Source organism: Hypanus sabinus, chromosome 3 (assembly GCF_030144855.1).
Source record: "Hypanus sabinus isolate sHypSab1 chromosome 3, sHypSab1.hap1, whole genome shotgun sequence".
In the NCBI taxonomy this organism is placed as follows: domain Eukaryota; kingdom Metazoa; phylum Chordata; class Chondrichthyes; order Myliobatiformes; family Dasyatidae; genus Hypanus; species Hypanus sabinus.
The window spans coordinates 8,686,638-8,707,703 of NC_082708.1; the positions used below are offsets into that span (position 1 = coordinate 8,686,638).

The following is a 21,066-nucleotide window of genomic DNA, read 5'->3' on the forward strand; positions in this document are numbered from 1 at the left end:
ACACCCAGGAGAGGAGCACAGAGCTGGTGTGCTCCATCAGAAGGCGGTGTGGTGTCCAAACTGGAGTTGGTGGTGCCCCTCAATGTTTGCTTGGCAGAAGACAAACCTATTGTGTTCGACTGAAGCCTGCTGCAGCATTTATGGACTCAGGCTCCTGGACTATTTTTTTTTGTGTGACTCTATTGTACTTATATGTTATATGTAAGTGTGTATGACGGTTGGTACTGTGTTTTGCACCTTGGCTCTGGAGGAATGCTGTTTCGTTTGGTTGTGTTCATGGGTATTCATGTATGGTTGAATGACAATTGAACTTGAATTTATTGTGCTGTATCTCTTAAAAGAAATTAATCTGTCAAATAAAAACTGCTGGGGGAATTCAAGGTAGCTGTAATCCGGATCCTTCAATAATCCGGCACTGATATCAAATTTACCACGCAACTGTAATTTCAAATTTCCTTGGCCACCGTACCAATCTGCTGCACATTGTTTTGGTTGCACTAGATCTGTTCACGTGTTGGCGCGCTCTTGTAAACACACAGGCGATTCCTGCTTGTTTTCCTGCAATAATATCTTTTGGGTGAGGTGCAGCCCCCCCAGCGCCTGCCCGTCTCACCGGCCAGCGGCAGGGGAGCTGATATGCGCTGGGTCGGTCTGCCTTCTCGCCCGCCTGCCGGCGTTCACACACTGCCCTTTGGCATTGCTCGGCTGGTGCTCTGTTCTCTTCTGCCTACGACCTCAGATTAGAAGTGGTGACCCACTGAATTTAAGCATATTACTAAGTGGAGGAAAAGAAACTAACGAGGATTCCTTCAGTAACTGTGAGGTAAGAGCCCAGCACCGAATCCCCGGCCGCCTGGCAGTCACGTGAAATGTGTATAGAAGACCTCCTTTCTCCGATTTCTGCTTCTGCTCACCCATATGTGCTGCCACCATCAACAGTTTTTGAAGAAACTGTTGTGCCAGTTTCAGCACCAGTTCCTGATGCTTCACTCATTTTTCAAGATGATGATGTTGATGATCCTGACAACCCCACACTTGCAGACATGTAACCTTGCCTGAAGGTATATTAAATGTCTCACTTTAGAAGTGGAAGTGCTCAACTGTTCTGCATAAATTAATTCCTGTACATGTACCTATACCCTTTATTTTATCTGTTCCTGTACAGTATGACTTTATTAAAATTTCACTTGCTACTCATTTAATATTTGTTTTATTATCTAACTTGTACTCATTTACATCATATTTTAAAGGTATGATGAGGCGGTTAGCTATTGCTTAATATGAGCCTTCTGTAATCCGGCATTTTCACCAATCTGGCACTCTGCAGGTTCCAATGGTGCTGGGTTAGTGAAGGTTGACCTGTATTAAAGTACATATCTCGCCATATACAACCTTGGGGTTCATCATCTTGTGGGCATACTCAGCAAATCTATAGAATAGTAACTATAATTGGATCAGTGAAAGATCAGCCAGAGTGCAGAAAACTGTGCAAATGCAAATATGTATAAATAGCAATAAAAAACAAGAACGTGAGATAATGAGATAGAGTCCTTGAAAGTGAGATATTGGTTGTGGGAACATTTCAAATGAAGTTAAGTGTAGTTATCCCCTTTTATTAAAGAACCTGATGGTTGAGAGGTAGTAACTGTTCTTGAACCTAGTACTGAAAGTCATGAGGCTCTTGTACCTTCCACCTAATGGCAACAGCAAGAAAAGAATGTCATTTGGGTGGTGGGGATCTCTGATGATGGATACTGCTTTTCCTACAACAGTGTTTCATGTAGATGTGCTCAGTGGTTGGGAGAACTTTACCCTTGATGGACTGGGCCAAGTCTAATACTTCCTGTGGGGTTTTCCTTTCAAAGGAATTGGTGCTTCAGCCAGTAATTGTACTCCACCACACACCTATAGAAGTTCGTCAGAATTTTAGATGTCATGCTGAATGCCATGCTTTCTTCGCAAATGCACTTGCATGCTAGGTCCAGGACGTTGGTTTAAATGTCACCTGCAGCAGTGATATGTGGGGATCAAGGGTACAAGTGCTGAAATCTGTTAAGAAAAATAATAATGTGAACCATTGAAGTCAGAGATGTACAGATGGGCCAGATTGAGAGGATGTAGTGTTTTGGGGAGTAGGGTGATGGAACTGAGGGGGGGGGGGGGGTTGAAGTTGATGTTATGGAAAAGGAAACAAAAAAATGAAGTTTAATTGTCAGTCAACCATCCACATGAATAAAGATACTGGCAACCCGAAACTAAAACACAATTTTCAAAGTTCAAAGTACATGTGTCACCGTATACAACCCTGAGATTCATTTTCTTGTGGGCATACCCAATCCATAATAGAATAATAACTATTAATAACTATACAGAATCAATGAATGACTGCAACAACTTAGTCATTCAGCCAGTGTGCAAAAGACAATCTGCAAATACCAAAAACAATTATAATAAACAAATAAGCAATAAAAATCAAGAAAATGAGATGAAGAGTCCTTGAAAGTGAGCCCATAGTTTATAGGAACATTTCAATGATGGAGTGAGTGAAATTAAGTGACGTTGTCTCCTCTGGTTCAGGAGCCTGATGGCTGAGGGGTAATGCTGTTCTTGAACCTGATGGTGTGGGTCTTTGTGTAGTGGATTGGACGTTAAGATAATGTTCCATATAGTGAGAGAATCTAGGACCAGGGGGCAAAAACACAGAACAGAGATGAGGAATTTCTTTAGCCAGAGGGTGATGAATCTCTGGAATTCATTGTCACAGATGGCTGTTGAGGTCAAGTCATTGGGTATATTTAAATAGGTTGCTAGGTTAATTACTAAGGGTGTCAAAAGTTATGGGGAGAGGGCTGGAGAATGGGGTTGAGAGGGTGATAGATCAGCCATGATAGAATGGCAGTGCAGATTAGATGGGCTGAGTTTGCTGTTAAGTCTTATGGTCATGCTGTGAGAAGATGAAACGTTCATTGCTTTCGTGTCTTTGCTAATTCCATAGGACTTGATAGAACATGAGTATAGTTTTATAGTATTTTCAGTCGGTTACTTGAACACTTTCTGTTGCACAGGGCAAGCTATTTGGACTTGGTATGATAGTCATGTGGATTTTAGTAAAATGTAATTGCTTTTAGATTTCAAGCGGTCTAAATACTTTGTCCTTGGCAAGACTTGCCTGAACTGCTGAGTGCCACAGTTTTTAATTGCAGGCTGAATTTGACTAATGAAATGATGTTCTAAACTTATAGGAAATGAAGTAAATAAATGCAAAATGTTTTTTGGAAAACCAGTAATGAATAAAAATGTATGCTTTTATTTTTTTGTTACAGCGGCGACTTCGACATCTGCGAAGTATTGCAGCACGAAACATCGTCAGCAAGAATGGTTCTCATCTTCTGGACACCTACTTTAGCCTACATTTGTGTGATGATAAGAAGATCTTTAAAGGTAATCTTTACATGAAATTGACTTGTGCAAAATAAGATTTTGTTGAAAAGTACAGGAGCATATATGGCAAAACAACACTTTGAAGCAGGGAGCCTGCAGAAGGATGAGCAGATTAAGGGGGTTCCCCACCTTGTTTGTGCTATGGAACCTTATTATTAACCTTATTATTATAGTCTGTTAGAAGAATGGGCAAAGAAGTAGAAGGTAGAATACAGTGTCAGGAAATGTATGGTTGTTCCCTTTGGTTGAAGAAATAATGGTGCAGGCTATTTTTAAAAATGGAGAGTATATTCAAGGTAATTTAACATCATTTCCTGTACACAAGTGTAAAGGAGAACAAAATAATCGTTACTCCAGGTCTGCTGCAGTACAAATAAACACAGGAAGATGAAGGATACTAATAAAAAACACAGTAAGTATAAATGCATATACAAATATGAGATAGCTTATATACATTGATTGTATGTCCAGAAACTGACGCTAGAAGCCAGAGATGCAAAGGAAGTCCTGGTGCACATTTCCCTAAAGGTTTACTTGCAGGTTGAGTTGGCGGGAAGGAAGTATAATACAATGCTAGAATTAATTTTGAGAGGACTGGAATACAAAGAAAGGATGTAGTGCTGAGGCTTATAAATGATTGGGCAGACTGCACTTGGAGTATTGTGAGCAATTTTGGGTCTCTTATCCAAGAAAGGATGTGCTTACTTTGGAGAGGGTCCAGAGGAGGTTCACAAGAATGATCCACGAATGAAAAGGTTAATGTATGAGGAGCACTCGATAGCTCTGTGCCTGTACTGGCTAAAGCTTAGATGGGTGACAAGGGTTGGTGAAATCTTATTGAAACCTGTTGAATATTGAGAGACCTAGATAAGGTGGATGTAGTGAGAATGTTTCGTATAGTAGGTGAGTCTAGGACCAGAGGGCACAGCCTCATAATAGAAGGATGCCCCTTTGGAACAGAGATGAGGAGCCAGAGTGGTGTATCTTTGGAGTTCATTGTCTCAGACAGTTGTGGAACTCAAGTCACTGGGTAATATTTAAAGCAGATGTTGATGGGTTCTTGATTAGTAAGGGTGTCAAAAGTTGTGGGGAGATGGCAAGCGAATAGGGCTGAGAGGGATAATAAATCAGCCATGATGGAATGGCAGATTAGGCTCAATGGGCTGAATGGCCCAATTCTAATCCTATGTCTTATAGTCTTAACATAACTGAGGTTTCTACTGCGATTAGGAGGAACTGCAAAGTAGGGCATTGGTTTTAGGTATTTCTGAATATCAGAGGTACAAAACATTACATTTTTTTAAAATAATAGATGGAATGAAATTTCCCTTGAGTTAGAATCAGGGCATTTCACTGGACATTACATTAACTGTTGTACTGTTATAGTTAAATCCTTAGAAGTCTTGCCTTCCCATCTTGTTTTAATTGAACTGTTTAATTTACTCCAACTCCATCTATTTAACATTGGCATTAAAAGTAGATGTCTTAATTCCTTATCGATGCAGTGTGACACTTTTCTAGCAAAGGTTCCAAGAGTTTTTGAAGGTTCTGCACAATGCTTGTCTTTGCTTGGTTGGTTCAAAAGAGGTTTGAATGAATTAATGTTTGATTAACTCCCGCATCACTGTGCTGAGGCCCAGATGTTCATCTTGAGGACAGTGACACAGTGGAACCTGCCATGGGACCTGCCTTGGGTTATCAACACAAAAATGGAATCTGGTGGTATCAGTTTGTAACTTTTGCAGCATTTTGGATCTGATTTGCTGCCATTTCCCACCAGCATTGGTTTCAATACAAAACTAGTAATTTATAATTAGTGGTAATTAAGAATAATTGAGAAATAGTAATTAGTACATCGTCAAGTATATTGTGCGACTTGCTTTGCAGTTAGGATGTTGAATTGTTTTGTGAGTAATTATAATCACTTCATTATAGGAAAGATGGGGAAGCTTTAGAGAGGGTGCAGAGGAGATTTACCTGAATGAAGCCTCGAGTGGGGCATAACTTGTGAAGAAAGGTTGAGAGAGCTAGGGCTTTTCTCTTTGAAGTGAAGTGGGGAATGAAAGATGATTTATTGGATGTCAGATGGAGTGTACAACCAGAAATGTTCTCCCAGAGTGAAAATGATTGATATAAAGGGCATAATTTTAGTGATTGGAGGAGAGTATTAGGGGTATGCTAGAGGTATGTTTTTTTTTACATAGATGTTGTGGGTGTGTGGAATGCCCTGCCAGGCATGGTGGTAGAGGCAGATATATTCAGGATATTTAAGAAAAAAACTCTTAGATGGGCATATCGGTGTTTTGATAGATATCTATGTAGGAGGGAGCTGTTGGATTGATCTTAAAGAGTAGGTTAAAAGGCCAATGTGTCTAAGTGCTTATACTGTGCTGTAGTGTTCTATGAATTGATCTGAATCCTTGTGAGCTTGAATTAATTGAAGATTGTCTTAAGTGTTGCACTTGGATCACAATTCTGGCCTATGATGGTCTTGAGGAACTCTTTACAGTCTCTTTCAAACCTGATTTTGATTTCATAAGCTTGTGCATTGTTGGCTCAACAATACCAACAGCACAGGGGATGATGCAGGAAGAGTAACTATGGTTAAAGCCATTATTTTGGAACTGTTGAATTTTACTGGTTTACACAAAAACTTTTCAAAATGGATACATAACACACTTGGTTCTTTTTCTTTCCATCAGCATTTTACACCAGTGAGGTCATAAAGGATTCTTTGGTAAGTGATCTTCGATAGCCTGGCTTTGGAGATGTTTTTAAATGAATCTTATCTGCATCAGAATCTTAAAACCTTCTTTAGATTGTTGGCTGTTTTGAATTAACTTTGATTTTCAACTTTTGATAATCACTGTTCCCTCTAAGCTGCACAGTAACTCAAATGCTTCTGTGCACATAGCCTTTGACATGCAGCTGGAATAAAGACAGAAGAGAAAATGTTTCTGAAACATGAAAGTTTTTTGTATAATATATTTCATTATACCTTTCAATTAATAAAAGTATGTTATTTTTCAATTTTCATTCTAAATATTTGTAGTATGCATATTACAAAAACATTCGAAGGACTGTGCAATTTTTAGGCCGTGTTTTTAAAATAAAATCTTGCTCAGATCAATGGTTGGTCAGCACAGCTATATATTTAGAAAAAATTAGAGCGAGCATGTTTCCAGTTCATTTAAAAAAAAACAAGAAATGGAGCACTGGAGCGCACCATGTTTTGTGGAGCTGAGCAATCATAAATAGGATTTCTTGGTGTTCTTATCAACCTAGACTCCTGAGGGCAGCTGTGTTATGTCCATCCTGCCAAACTTGGAGACAAAACACTTTGCAGATTAGGGATAAGTGATATGCCTCTTGCTTAGTGGTAAAGATCATTAGGAAATAGGAGATAGAATAGCCATTTGACGATGCTTGCTTACTGTTACTTTAAAAAAAGCAGTCATGTACTTATCTTTTGTTACCTCAGCATGACCTTTCTGCTTTAATCTGCATGTTCCTTGCTTTTTCTCTTAAGATCTAAAAGATCCATCAAAGGTCTATCAGGTGTCCTCAAAAGAAATTTCTTTACATCTCTATTGTAAATCCAAGTCAAGTTTATTGTTAATTTAACTTTATACATGAATACTGCCAAATAAGGCAATGTTTCTCCAGAACGAGATGTAAATCACAGTAGTACACACAATACACGTACAACACACAATTTAGGAAAGCAATCATTAAATCTACAAATGAATTGTGCATAGGTAAACAAGGTAAACTGCTTATGTTAAATATTGTAGGGTACAGTACAGATTACCTGGTGACTCTTCAAATGTGATTCAGCAAGGAGTTCAGAAGCCTAATAACCTGAGGAAAGAAGCTGTTGCTCATCCTGACCGTTCTTCCCTTTATGTATTGGAGTTTCTTGCCTAGTGGCAGAAAGTTAAAGGATGCTGGATAGATGGGTATGCAGTGCTCCTGATGTCCCCGATGGATAATGGGGAGACCCCTAAGATTCTCTCTGCCCTTTGTACAGACTTCCGGTCCGATGTTCTGTTGCCCCCGCACCAGGTGGAGATACAGCTTGTCAGGATGCTCTCAATGGTGCTTCTGTAAAATACATTTTGGGGGGGGGGGGGGGTCAGAACCTTGCATGCCTCAATCTCCTCAGGATGTAGAGGTGCTGCTGTGTTGCTTAGGTAGGTGATAATGAAATTAAAATGGGGGGGGGGGGGGGCACAAAGCCTCGCTTACCTCAAACTCCTCAGGATGTGGAGGCACTGCTGTGGTATTGAGGGACCAGGTGAGGCTGTCCGTGATGTAAACTCCCAGAAACTTGCTGGAGGAACAATTTATGCACAGAGGGAGGTGGTTCATCTGCATCATTTCATCGTTCTTCTCCACATTCAAACTTGGATTCTCGCAAAAGTCCACTAACTGCTTGACTTCCACTTTGTATTCTAATTCATCATTGTTGTTGATGAGCCCAAACACTGTTGTGCCTTCTGCAAATTTGATACAGTTTGAGTAAATTGCATTATTATGAAATTGTGACCCTTGTTCAAGACAATTCTACCGGGGGGTCATAACATTCCCTGTTCTGTCAAGCCTGGTAAAAACTGAGACCATCAAAATGTACAGGAACTACTGGATGGCCATAACCCTTTTGTCTCCTTCTGGAGAGCAAATCTGTCCATGTTCATCCTAGACGATGTGTGACTCCAGACCTAGAAGAAGTTGATTCTTGTACTTCTGTAAATGGTTAACAGTCAGTCAGTTACACTGTTACTGCTACAGTCAAGCAAGTAAATAATTAAACCAGCTTAACTATCTGCAGTTGAATCACCTGTTGGTCACCTCTAGTCCAGTTAATTTTGCAAAGCCCTCAAACTTATGACTGGAATTTAAACTGAGATCTGCCCCACAGGCCAGTTAGAACATATTCCCTCCTGCGTAGCCCTACATTTTTAAAAAATCATTCTAGTGCCTATCTGAGAGTTTCTTAAATGTCCCTGGCGCTACCACCACCACCCCGGCAAGATATTCCACTCACCCAGCACTGTGTGTATAAACAAAGACTAGCTTTGATTCTCTCCCGCCCCCCCCCCCCCCCCCCAACCATACTTTACTCCAGTGACTTTAAAATGATACCCCCTGTATTAATTATTTACGCCCTTGGAAAAATGCCCTGGCTGTCCCCTTAATCTATGCCTCTTTGCATCTTGTACACCTCTAACAAGTCACCTCTCACCTTTTTTCCAAAGAGATAAGCCCTAGCTTACTCACTCTTTCCTCGTATGACATAATTTGGTAGGAAAATGCAGGCCATGATATAAACAAGATAATATTATATATTTATATATTTATTATGCATAATATAATTATGTAATATTTTACAAAAGAATGTTCTGCACTTGTATAGGGCATTCATGAGATCACATGGATCCTACAGCATTTTGTGTGTTGCACTCTACAGTCTGTTTTAAAGGATGGATGTGAATGTTCTGGGGGCAGTTCCTAATGGGCTGGTACTATTTAAGGATGGGTCAGCTAGGTAGCACTGGTGGTCTTCTGCAAAGATTTTGGAATGCTCAGACACAGCAGCCTCTCTGGGTCTAGGCGAAGGGGCAATTGTTTGTTGTTTTCATGATTGCGAAATGCTGCTGAATATTAAACACACCAGGTACTGCAGATCTATCCCACCAGTGAGCTGCTGGACAGTTGTGGAGCTGGACATTGTGCGTCGTGTTGCAGCCTGCGGCAGCCACCTAGAAAAGAAGGCGACAGAGGCGGCGTGCAGTCCAACAAATGATTGCTTTGGATGTTTTTAATGTGATTGCAAGGCACTGTTGCATATTGGTAATGTAGAATACTGTGAATTTGATTCATTGGGGAGCAGCATAGCCTCGGTTGTCATACGGACCAGGCTCTTGTGTCTTGGGATTGGCTGTTGCAGCTGCCAGGGAAGGGGTGTTGGAGCTGGCTTGTGCTGCTGGATTCGGTGCTGGGTTAGCAGCTGGCCTCTTTCATATGTGCTGCTCGCCAGTGTTAGCTTGGTGGAAGACAGCCTGGATTGTGTTCACCTGAGCCTGCACTGTGCCATATGAGGAACTGCTGTGGCTGTTCTTGCAGCAACGTGGCTCCAGGACAACATCCATACACCAACCTACAGACCATGACACTCAAAAACCCTAGTGATATTATTTTTCTGCTATCGTAATTATATGCACTGTGTGTGATTGATGGTAGTGCGTTTGCACCTTGGCCCCAGAGGAATGCTGTTTTGCTTGGCTGTATTCTTGTCCATGGTTGAATAACAATTTAATTTGGACTTGGGTGGGAGGGATTGTGGGAACAGTGGAGAAAGGACGAATCATTGTTTAAAATGAAAGGGGTGCTCATATAAGAGAAATGAGGGCAATTACTACTTGGGAAGAGAGTTCTAAAGACTTGAAACACTTAAGTAGTGCATGTGTTTGAATACTTTTGAGGTGGAGATGGCCACATGATAAGTGAGATAGTGAAAGTTAGTAGTGGGTCGGCAGTGGTGCAGAACGGATGTTTGTGTGGTATCATTCAGTTGTGTAGCATTGTAGTTAGGTGTTTGTACTGTGAATTTCATGCTCTGCAGCTGCAGTACTAAGTCTGGCATTTCAAATCTAACCCTTTTTAGTGCTGTAAAATTCTCACTGCCACCACAATGTTTTATTTAAATAACAATGAACATTGTGCTTGCTACAGCATTCACTGAATATTTGAAGTGACAAGTTTCAACTTTCACAAGTTTGGTTTACAGTTTGGGTAGCTAGATTAGATATTTAGTATAGATAAGTTTGACTGTGGTATGATTTGAGAATTACTCAAACCACCTTTATTTATTTCATTAAATATCTCCAGGAAGGAAACAGATCATCTTTAAATAGTCTGATCCATGTGGTTAGCTCTCAGATGGCTCCTGAAATGGCTTTGTATATCTGTTGTCCTTAAGTGCTGCTTTGAAATTGGATGGACCACCTGGCATTGAATAATACTGAATTCAAAGTTCCAAGTACATTTATTATCGAAGTATGTGTAAGTTATACAACCTTGAGATTTGTATTCTTGCAGGCAGCCGTGAAGCAAGAAACCCGAAAGAAACCATTTTTAAAAAGCACCAGCAGACACCCAATGTGCGGAGAGGAAGAAAGACACAAATCATGAAAGCAACAAAAGCAAGCAACAGCATTCAGACCAAAAGTGAATCCATAGACAAGGAGCTCGGGACATATGGAGGGAGCCAAAGCCACAGCCTCAGTGCCACAGAGAAAGGAGCAAACATCATGGAGCAGCGAGCAGAACTGTCCCGTCTCCTGCCTCTGGTCTCAACAACCTGCCTTTTCAATCTATCTGGTCTGGTGTTTAAATGATCTAAATACCAAGGTGTCCCCTCCCTCTAAGACCTGGACCCCGTTGCATCAGTATGCTCTGGGCCTGGGTTCTCCCCTCCCCCCCCACCATATTTCAGTTGGAAAATGATGTTCCCAGTCCACTGGATCTTGTAAGGTCCTCTGGAGCATATAAGGACTACTAACAGAATTGGGAAAAGTCTTCCAGGTTGGTCAACCAGCAGCCTGACGTAGTGAATTCGCACATTACCAGCAAAATGCCAGAACCTTGCATTAGAATCCCTTGTGATTGTGTTCTGGTGGCAGGACAGATCCATCAGTAGTTTTACAAGAAAGGAATTTTCTTCAGATTCCTTTACATGGATTCCATAGGATGGTGGTGAATGTGGGTAGCTGGGGTGGAGGTGTTTGATGATGTGATGTTTGCCAAGCTTGGTTATTAGCTTGCAGACGCTTCATCACCAGTTGAGGTGACAACCTCAGTGTGCCGTTGTTGGTGTTTCTCTCTGGGCGTGCTTGCATTTATATAGCCCCCCATTTGCTTGTTTCGGACCTGATTGCCAGACTGGGTTCTCTTCTTCTGAACTGCATTTGATTGTAGCCTGTAATTTCCCTTTTAAGAATACAATTTTTGACTGAGTGAACGATCTGACACTTCTGCGTTCTCTAGGAGATTCGGAGCGGGGTGTAACTACAGCTGCTCCTGTGGAGTAGTTCTTGCTTATTTAATATTGCAGTAATATTTGAGTAACAGTGTGTACATGTATACACGTGTGTGTGTGTGTGTGTTTTAAGCATTCTTGTTTAAATTACAGGTCGTATGTAAAAGTAAATGAATTGCATACATCATTACGCTACCATGCTTCACTTAAAGTAAACATGAAATTACACTTACATTTTGGACTCCCGTCCTTTCCTTTGAATGAAAGGAACAATTATACAGAATGAAAAATTACATAACACAAAGTTAAAAGCACAGATATGGAATAAAATATGCATAAGTACCAGCATGTGTTTTCAATGTAATCAGCATTACAAAAAGCAGTTTAAAGTGTTTGCAGTGCAGTGACTGAGGTAATAGAGATGATGTAACAGAATACATAGAGATAATAGTATTAAACTGAGATCATGTTTGGCAGATTGTAGAATAAGCAAAAGATTTCAAGGAACTATTTGTTGAGGATAGATTTAGTATCTCCTAATCCTATCATGATTCCAGCCTAAATAGATAGATTAGCCATTTTTCAAATTATCTGGCTCCTGGAATCCAGTTACTACTTTGGGCTTACGGTGGCTAGGCACAAACATAACTGGCTATAAAATGCTTTGGGTTATCCTGTGATGTATTAAACTGAAGGACTACTTGTAGGTCTTTTGAATACCAAATGTAACAGTGAAACATTTACATGCGATGACTTCATTAAAATAATATTTGGATGTGTTAAGCATGACACACAAACGAAGTGCTGGAGATACTCTGGTCAGGCAACATCTATGGAGGGGAATAAAGAGTTGACGTATTGGGCTGAGACGCTTCTTCAAAACTGGAACAAAAGTGGGGAAGAAAAGGAGGACAAGCTGGCAGGCGATAAAGGTAGATGGTTTGCGGAGAGGATATAGAAAACATAGAAAATAGGTGCAGGAGTAGGCCTTTCGGCCCTTCAAGCCTGCACCGCCATTCAGTATGATCATGACTGATCATCCAACTCAGAACCCTGTACCTGCTTTCTCTCCGTACCCCCTGATCCCTTTAGCCACAAGGGCCATATCTAACTCCCTCTTAAATATAGCCAATGAACTGGCCTCAACTGTTTCCTATGGCAGAGAATTCCACAGATTCACCACTCTGTGTGAAGAAGTTTTTCCTCATCTCAGTCCTAAAAGGCTTCCCCTTTATCCTTAAGCTGTGACCCCTCGTTCTGGACTTCCCCAACATCGGGAACAATCTTCCTGCATCTAGTCTGTCCAATCCCTTTAGAATTTTATACGTTTCAATAAGTTCCCCCCTCAATCTTCTAAATTCCAGTGAGTATAAGCCTAGTCGATACAGTCTTTCTTCATATGAAAGTCCTGCCATCCCAGGAATCAATCTGGTGAACCTTCTTTGTACTCCCTGTATAGCAAGAATGTCTTTCCTCAGTTTAGAGGACCAAAACTGCACAAAATACTTCAGGTGTGGTCTCACCAAGGCCTTGTACAACTGCAGTAGAACCTCCCTGCTCCTGTAATCAAATCCTCTTGCTATGAATGCCAACATACCATTTGCCTTTTTCACCGCCTGCTGTACCTGCATGCCCACCTTCAATGACTGGTGTACAATGACACCCAGGTCTCGTTGCAATTCCGCTTTTCCTAATCGGCCACCGTTCAGATAATAATCTGTTTTCCTGTTCTTGCCACCAAAGTGGATACGAAGTAAGAAACTGAGGTGATAAAGGTAAATGGCTGAAGGAGGTATCTGATTGGAGAGGAGAGTGGAATTATGAAAAATGAATATTGCAAAAGTTGTTTGAAGAACTGGTTTGAGGATTATCAAGATTGGGAAGGCAGGTTATTATTGAAGTGGAAAGAGTTGCAAATGAGTGGCTTTTCAGGGATTTATCAGTTCTTGTCCACAGAAAACAAATGTCAAGTTGGTACAAACTGAAATGAAGGCAAATGGAATATTGGCCTTAATTGCTCTGAGTTTGAAGTTGAGAAATAGAGCAGTATTGTTATAATTGTGCAGGGTGTTGAAGAGGCCACACTTGAATTACCATGTACAGTTTTAGTCCCCTTTTAAGATAGTTCCTCACATCTGAAGTAGTCCAGAAGAGATTCTGTAGGCCAGTTCTTGGGATGAGAGGGTTGTCTGATCACAAACAGCTAAATATGTTAGATCTGTATTCCTTAAAGAATCACAAACAGCTTTATTACACTGGCATGCTCTGAAATTTGTTGTTTTGTGGAAGTAGTACAGTGCAGTATAAAATATGTTACATGGCTTTTCCACTTAAAGCTGTTCCATACAGGTCTCCTGTCATTGTTGGATATGACTGGACAATTATATACAAAAGAGAGCAAAATGGTGAGGTAGTGTCCATGGGGTCATGGACTGTTCAGAAACCTGATGGTGAAGGGGAAGAAGCTGTTCCTAAATGTTGAGTGCGTGTCTTTGGGCTCCTGTACCTCCTCTCTGTAGTGATGAGAAGAGGTTGCGTGCTGGGTCATGGGAGTTCTTAATGAAGGATTCTGGCTTTTTGAGGCCTTTTGAAGATGTCCTCAGTGGTGGGAAGGCTAATGTGCATGATGGAGCTGACTGAGCCCATCAAATTGAGAAGAATGGAAGATCTTAGTGGAGCATACAGGATCCTTACAGGGGTTGACAGGTGGGTGCTGAATTGTCTCCACAGTGGGCAAGACGAGTGAGGGGTATTGCTAGAAGTTTTTCAATCAGCATAAGACCACAAGAAGCTTCACTTTTTTTTCTTATTGTGGTGCAGAACCCGACGTGGAGGAGTCTGGACTTTGGCTTGATGCCAGATCGCCTTGATACTTCTGTTTCGTGTTTCCTGGTGAGGATCTGGGGAGGAAAGCAGGGACAATATCATCCAATCATTGAATGGCGAGTGAACCTTGATGGACTCAAATACTTGGGCCAGCAGGTAAAATAAACATCCTGAATCCAATAGTAATTAACTATCTAAGATTAAAATGCTGTAGCAATTACCTTTTGTTTTATACTTTATTCCCTGTAATACTCCAGTTTTGACAAGCCTACTTTAGTATCAGTAATATGGCAGTTTGCCAAGGTGTTCATTGGCCTGTACAAATGTTGCTTGTCTATGTTTAGTGTGGTAGCCTTCTCACTTGTTGGGAAGTATTAGCTTCAAGTTTCTAAAGAAAAAAAAAGTTTATTTAGAGATATTGTGTGGAACAGGCCCAATGCGATGCACCACCCAGCAACCCACCTATTTAACCCTAGGGTAATCACAGGGCAATTTACAATGAATGTAAGTTGTTCCTGTTGCAAACAGGAAGGCTCTCCATTTAACCTTCTAACCCGTACGTCTTTGGGTTGTGGGAGGAAACTGGACCACCTGGAGGAAACTTGCATGGTTCTCAGGAAAGAGTGCCGGAATTGAACTCAGAACTCCATAATCTCCTGCACTGTCATAGTATCACACTAATTGCTGCGCTATTTTGCCGCCATTAAGTTCAGCTACGTGCAATTCTGTATACCTTGGATCTTCATTTGAATGTTATATTAAAAACTTATGTTTTTTAAGAACTGTCTCAGGGGACCTTGTTCTATTTTAAAGAAAAAATGGGTTTCAGCAACTCCTATAGTTGAATGTTAAAGATAATGTACCATTTGGAAGAATAATGCAGGTCAATGGGACTAGGCAGCTTAATAGTTCGTCATGGACTAGATGGGCCAAAGGACCTGCTTCTGTGCTGTAGTGTTCTATGATTCTGTGGTTCTATTTCCTGTGACGATATAATTTCTGAAATATCAGTAATTTTACATCACAAAGCATCTTATTGTCAAAGATGTATTTTGGTAGTGCTGTCACTACTGTAATGCATGAAGTCTAAAAAACTGAAATTATACACTGCCATTTCAAAATGTTTACTAACTTTTCTTGGTTTGAGTTAGATTCGGGCACGTAATCCCAATGAGGTAATATTTGGACTGAATGATGGTTACTATGGAACTCCCTTTGACCATAAGGTAAAAGCACTTTCTTTGTGTCATTTTAATTTTATCTGAGAATACAAAATTGCGTTTTTAATACCTAAATTATGCACTTGCCTGGTGCGATTGGACAAGTTGGTCAGGCGGGAAAGCCAGAAACTGAGATCACTGCCCCGGCTCTGCACGCTGAGCACAGCCAGATCAGTTCATATTACGTTGTAAAACATTGCTTTTTTATGTCATGCACAAAGTATTTTTTCCATACAAACAAAATTCTGTCCAATAGATTTGGCAACAATGGTATTTTGCTTTGCACAATCAGGAAAGCTCACTAACGCCACCATTTTCTGAAGAGAGCTGAACTTTGTGTGTGTGTATGTGTGTATTTGTCAAATGCAGAACCCCAAAGTTCCCCCCTCCCCCCCCAGTCCACTCTCCAGTGCATAATTGGCAGCGGGCAACAATTCCCCCTCGCCCCACTGGTGAGAAAAAGCACCGGCACCAGCCACCGAGCACTCAAGCTTGAGCTAAGCAACAGCAATGACACAAAGTTGCAGTTACTCCAAAGAGTTCACGTTTCGCACAGTATATGACATACCACAGGCTCTCCTTCCCTAATAAGAGAGAAAGAGGTGTCTCTGTTTTCCCAGTGAGCAGGGTGACATAATAAACAACTTGCTGGTTTACGATGTTCAAAGTCAGTTATGTCGCTTTTTTTTTTAGCTTTGTGCCCAAAGATCTTGGGTCTCCAGGCACACAGCCATAGATATTTCGACTCCCCCGACGACTCACAGGTCTTCTTCTGTGACACTGACCCTTGATCTGCCTGTCTCCAGAGCCCTGAGATCCTAAGCTTCCAAATCCGAGCAGGACTCTTAGGCTGAGACCTTGGCATGCTGAATAACAACGGCCAGTTATGAAACCCCGAGAGCGGGTCCCATTCCCGCAAAGAATTGAAGTCAGTGTGTAACTCCAGGTCAGGGTCTTCAAAAGAACCCTGAAAAGGGAACATAAAGATATTAAGGATGGAAATAGAGCTGTTTCTGAAGATGCAAGCAAAGGAGTCACTGTTTAACGTCATCGTTACTCCGCTCTGCTTCCAGCGTATGTCATGAAGTTTGTTAAAGTTACGGTCACAGTGCAATCAAATACATGATAAAAAAAACAGAAAAAAAAGTTACTTAAGTATATATACAAATGGCCTCCGTTTTTCGAACGTTTGCTTTACGACAGCTCGCTGTTACGAAAGACCTACGTTAGTACCTGTTTTTGCTAACCAAAGAGGATTTTCGCTTTTATGAAAAAAGACATGTGCTTTATAAGTGTGTTTACCCCGAGAAAGACTACCATGACTGTGAAGCCTTGTGTGGGCAGTTGTGTGCGCGCGGATGCGTGTACATGTGTAGGTGTGTATGTGCCGATTTTTTTTTTCCCTCTCCAAATCGATTTTGGCTCGTCTTCCCGATTTTGATAAGTGAAACTACACCATACATACAATATCTCTACTTTACATAGGCTGCATATTTATCATATCATTCCTGCTTTTACTATATGTTAGTGTTATTTTAGGTTTTACGTGTTATTTGGTATGATTTGGTAGGCTATTTTTTGGGTCTGGGAACGCTCAAAAAATGTTCCCATTTAAATTAATGGTAATTGCTTCTTTGCTTTACGACATTTTGGCTTACAAACGGTTTCATAGGAACGCTGTACCTTCGGATAGCGGGGGAAACCTGTATGTCTATTAAATAGTTAAGTTAAAGTAGGTAGTGCAAAAAAAAAGGTAGTGAGGTAGTGTTTATGGGTTCAGTGGCCATTTAGAAATCTGATGGCAGAGGGAAAGAAGCTGTTCCTGAATCACTGAGTGTGTGTCTTTATGCTTCTGTACCTCCTTCCCGATAGTAACAGTGTGAAAAGGTTAGTGGGGATCCTTAATAATGGATGCTGCCTTCCTAAGGCACCACTTCTTACCTAGCGTCACCTTATGGACATACAATCAATCTATGCATATAAACTATCATATGTTTTTATATTCGTTGTGATTATTTATTATTGTGTTCTTTTTAAAATCTGGTTTGTGCATCAGATCTAGAGTAACAATTATTTCATTCTCCTTTACAATTGTGTACTGGAAGTGACAGTAAACAATGGTGAATCATGAATATGTATATACTGTGGCGACCCATTTCCTGGCACATCCGAACCAACTCACAATTAGATAGCCTACGGGGGTTTGCGAGCACAGAGCTTTGGAGCCTCTGCGCCATGGGGGGCAGGTTGAGGGAGGCTTAAAAGTGAGGCTGAAGATTTCGAATAAAGTTTTTTCCTTCGACTGCAGTTACCGACTCCGTGTCGTAATTTTAGCGCTGCGTGTAGCACACCGCTACAATTGGTGACCTCGACGGTCCAAACGATTTTTGGACCAGAAATGACCGACGCCGCCTCTGTTCATGCGGTTTCGTTGAAACTGCCGGGTTTCTGGACACAGCGCCCGAACCTATGGTTCCAGCAAGCCGAAGCCCAATTCCACGTTCGCCAGATCACCTCAGAAGACACCTGCTACTACTATGTGGTGAGCTCCCTCGACCAGGACAAAGCGGCCCAGGTCGCGGAGTTCGTACAGTCGCCCCCGGCAGATGGCAAGTACACGGAATTCAAAGCCCTGCTCCTCAGGACTTTCGGACTCTCACGGCGCGAGTGGGCTGCCCGTTTACTGCACCTGGATGGCTTGGGAGACAGACCTCCATCGGCTTTAATGAATGAGATGTTGTCTCTCGCCGACACACACACACCCTGCCTCATGTTTGAGCAGGCATTCCTGGAGCAGCTGCCCGAGGACATACGCCTGCTGCTGTCCGACGCGGATTTCAGTGACCCCCGGAAGGTGGCAGCCCAGGCGGACTTGCTGTGGAACGCCAAAAAGGTGAGCGGGGCGTCCATCGCACAGATCTCCCAGCCACGCTCCCGGCAGCAAACCAGTCCAGGCCCGGCCGCAGAGCCTGCCAACCCCCGGCCCAATGAACACTGGTGCTTCTACCACCAGCGGTGGGGCGCAGAAGCCCGCCGTTGTTGCCCGCCCTGCAAGTTCCCGGGAAACGCCAGGGCCAGCCGCCGCTGATGGCTACGGCGGCTGGCCATCGGGATAGCCTCCTGTATGTGTGGGATAGAAGGTCGGGATGCCGGTTTTTGGTCGATACTGGGGCTGAGATCAGCGTTTTACCTCCGAGTTACGACACCCGCAGCAGGGCACCGGGTCCCCCCCCTGAGGGCCGTGAATGGCAGCACAGTAAGGACCTATGGCACCCGTCAGGTGCAGCTACAGTTCGGCTCCGGCCATTTCACGTGGGACTTCACACTGGCCGCCGTAGCCCAACCGCTTCTGGGTGCGGATTTTTTGCGGGCTCACAGCCTACTGGTCGACCTGCCCAGGAAGAGACTGGTACACGCCGAGACCTTTCAGACGTTCTCCCTGGGTGCGGCCCAGTTGCCAGCCCCTCACCTCGGCTGCATCACGCTGTCCGACAACGACTTCACCAGGGTCCTGGCGGATTTCCCATCGGTTCTGGCACCGCAGTTCACAGCGGCCATGCCCCAACATGGCGTACAGCACCACATCCCGACCCAGGGACCACCCCTCCACGCCCGCGCTCGGCGGCTTCCTCCGGACAAGCTCCGACTGGCGAAGGAGGAGTTCCAGAGGATGGAGGAATTGTGGATCATCCGGCGGTCCGACAGCCCATGGGCCTCCCCCCTGCACATGGTGCCCAAAGCGACGGGGGGCTGGAGACCGTGCGGCGACTACCGCAGGCTGAACGAGGCTACCACACCGGACCGCTACCCTGTGCCGCACATTCAGGACTTTGCAGCAAACCTGCACGGCGCACGGATCTTCTCCAAGGTAGACCTCGTCCGAGGGTACCATCAAATCCAGATGCATCCTGACGACGTCCCCAAAACGGCTCTCATCACCCCGTTTGGCCTTTTCTAGTTCCTCCGCATGCCGTTCGGCCTGAAGAATGCCGCACAGACGTTCCAGCGGTTAATGGACGCGGTGGGACGGGACCTGGACTTCGCGTTCATCTATTTGGATGACATCCTCATAGCCAGCAGCAGTCGTCAGGAGCATCTGTCCCACCTCCGTCAACTCTGCGCCCGACTGAGTGAGTACGGTCTTACAATCAACCCCGCCAAATGCCAGTTCGGACTCGATACCATTGACTTCCTGGGCCACAGGATTACTAAAGACGGGGCAACCCCTCTGCCCGCTAAGGTAGATGCGGTCCGCCTCTTTCCCCGACCCACTACGATCAAAGGCCTTCAGGAATTCGTAGGTATGGTCAATTTCTACTTCCTCCCTTCAGCTGCCCGGATCATGCGCCCCCTGTTCGCCCTGATGTCGGGTCCGAGCAAGGACATTACCTGGGACGAGGAGTCCGCCGCCGCTTTCGTTCAAACGAAGGAAGCTTTGGCGGACGCCGCAATGCTAGTACATCCCAGAATGGACGCCCCTACCGCCCTCACAGTGGACGCATCAAACACGGCAGTCGGTGGGGTGCTGGAGCAACTCATCGCAGGTCGCTGGCAACCCCTGGCGTTTTTCAGCAAACACCTGCGACCACCCGAGCTCAAATACAGTGCTTTCGACCGGGAACTGTTGGCGCTCTACCTGACAATCCGGCATTTCAGGTACTTCCTAGAAGGTCGGCCCTTTACCGCGTTCACGGACCACAAACCGCTTACCTTTGTGTTTACGAAAGCGTCCGACCCCTGGTCGTCCCGCCAGCAACGCCACCTGTCCTACATCTCTGAATACACGATGGATGTCCGGCACGTCTCGGGTAAGGACAATGTCGTGGCGGATGCGCTCTCTCGCCCTACTGTTCATGCCCTTTCCCAAGGGGTAGACTTTGAGGCACTGGCAGAGGCGCAGCAGGCGGATGAGGAGATTCCGAGTTACAGAACCGCAGTCTCCGGTTTGCAGCTCGACCTCCCCGTGGGCCCGGGTGAGAGGACCCTACTCTGTGACGTCGCCACCGGCCAGCCCCGTCCCGTCATCCCGACAGCCTGGCGGCGCCGCGTTTTCGACTCCATTCATAACTTGGCGCATCCCTCCATCCGGACAACTGTCCGGATGGTTTCCAGCCGGTTCATTTGGCACGGACTCCGCAAACAGGTCAGTGAATGGGCCAAAACGTGCATGCACTGCCAGACGGCCAAGGTGCAGCGGCACACCAAAGCCCCACCGCAGCAGTTCCATCCCGCCCACCGGCGTTTCGACCACATTCATGTGGATATTGTGGGCCCCCTGCCAGTGTCGCGCGGAGCGCGGCACCTCCTGTCTATTGTGGACCGGTTCACAAGATGGCCAGAGGCGGTCCCGCTCACCGACACCACCTCCGAATCTTGCGCCCGAGCCCTGATCGCCACCTAGATATCTCGCTTTAGTGTACCAGCCCACATTACCTCTGACAGAGGCGCCCAGTTCACCTCCAGCCTGTGGTCAGCTATGGCCAGCCTTTTGGGGACTCAGCTGCACCACACCACTGCCTACCACCCACAGTCGAACGG

General features: G+C 43.9%; 1 protein-coding gene across 4 annotated transcripts in view; it reads left to right on the forward strand.

Moving 5' to 3' along the window:
• uvrag (UV radiation resistance associated gene) overlaps window positions 1-21,066 on the forward strand; it is a 444,495-nt gene that overhangs the window by 41,279 nt on the left and 382,150 nt on the right. For 3 of the 4 annotated variants that reach the window (XM_059963685.1, XM_059963683.1, XM_059963687.1), the window contains 4 exons: window positions 3,324-3,441; window positions 6,144-6,178; window positions 14,303-14,464; window positions 15,460-15,534. In XM_059963685.1, the coding sequence (XP_059819668.1) occupies window positions 3,324-3,441; window positions 6,144-6,178; window positions 14,303-14,464; window positions 15,460-15,534 (390 nt within the window). Of the gene's footprint in view, window positions 1-3,323; window positions 3,442-6,143; window positions 6,179-10,542; window positions 10,794-14,302; window positions 14,465-15,459; window positions 15,535-21,066 lie in introns of those variants that run through there. The other variant, XM_059963686.1, reaches the window with a different exon arrangement.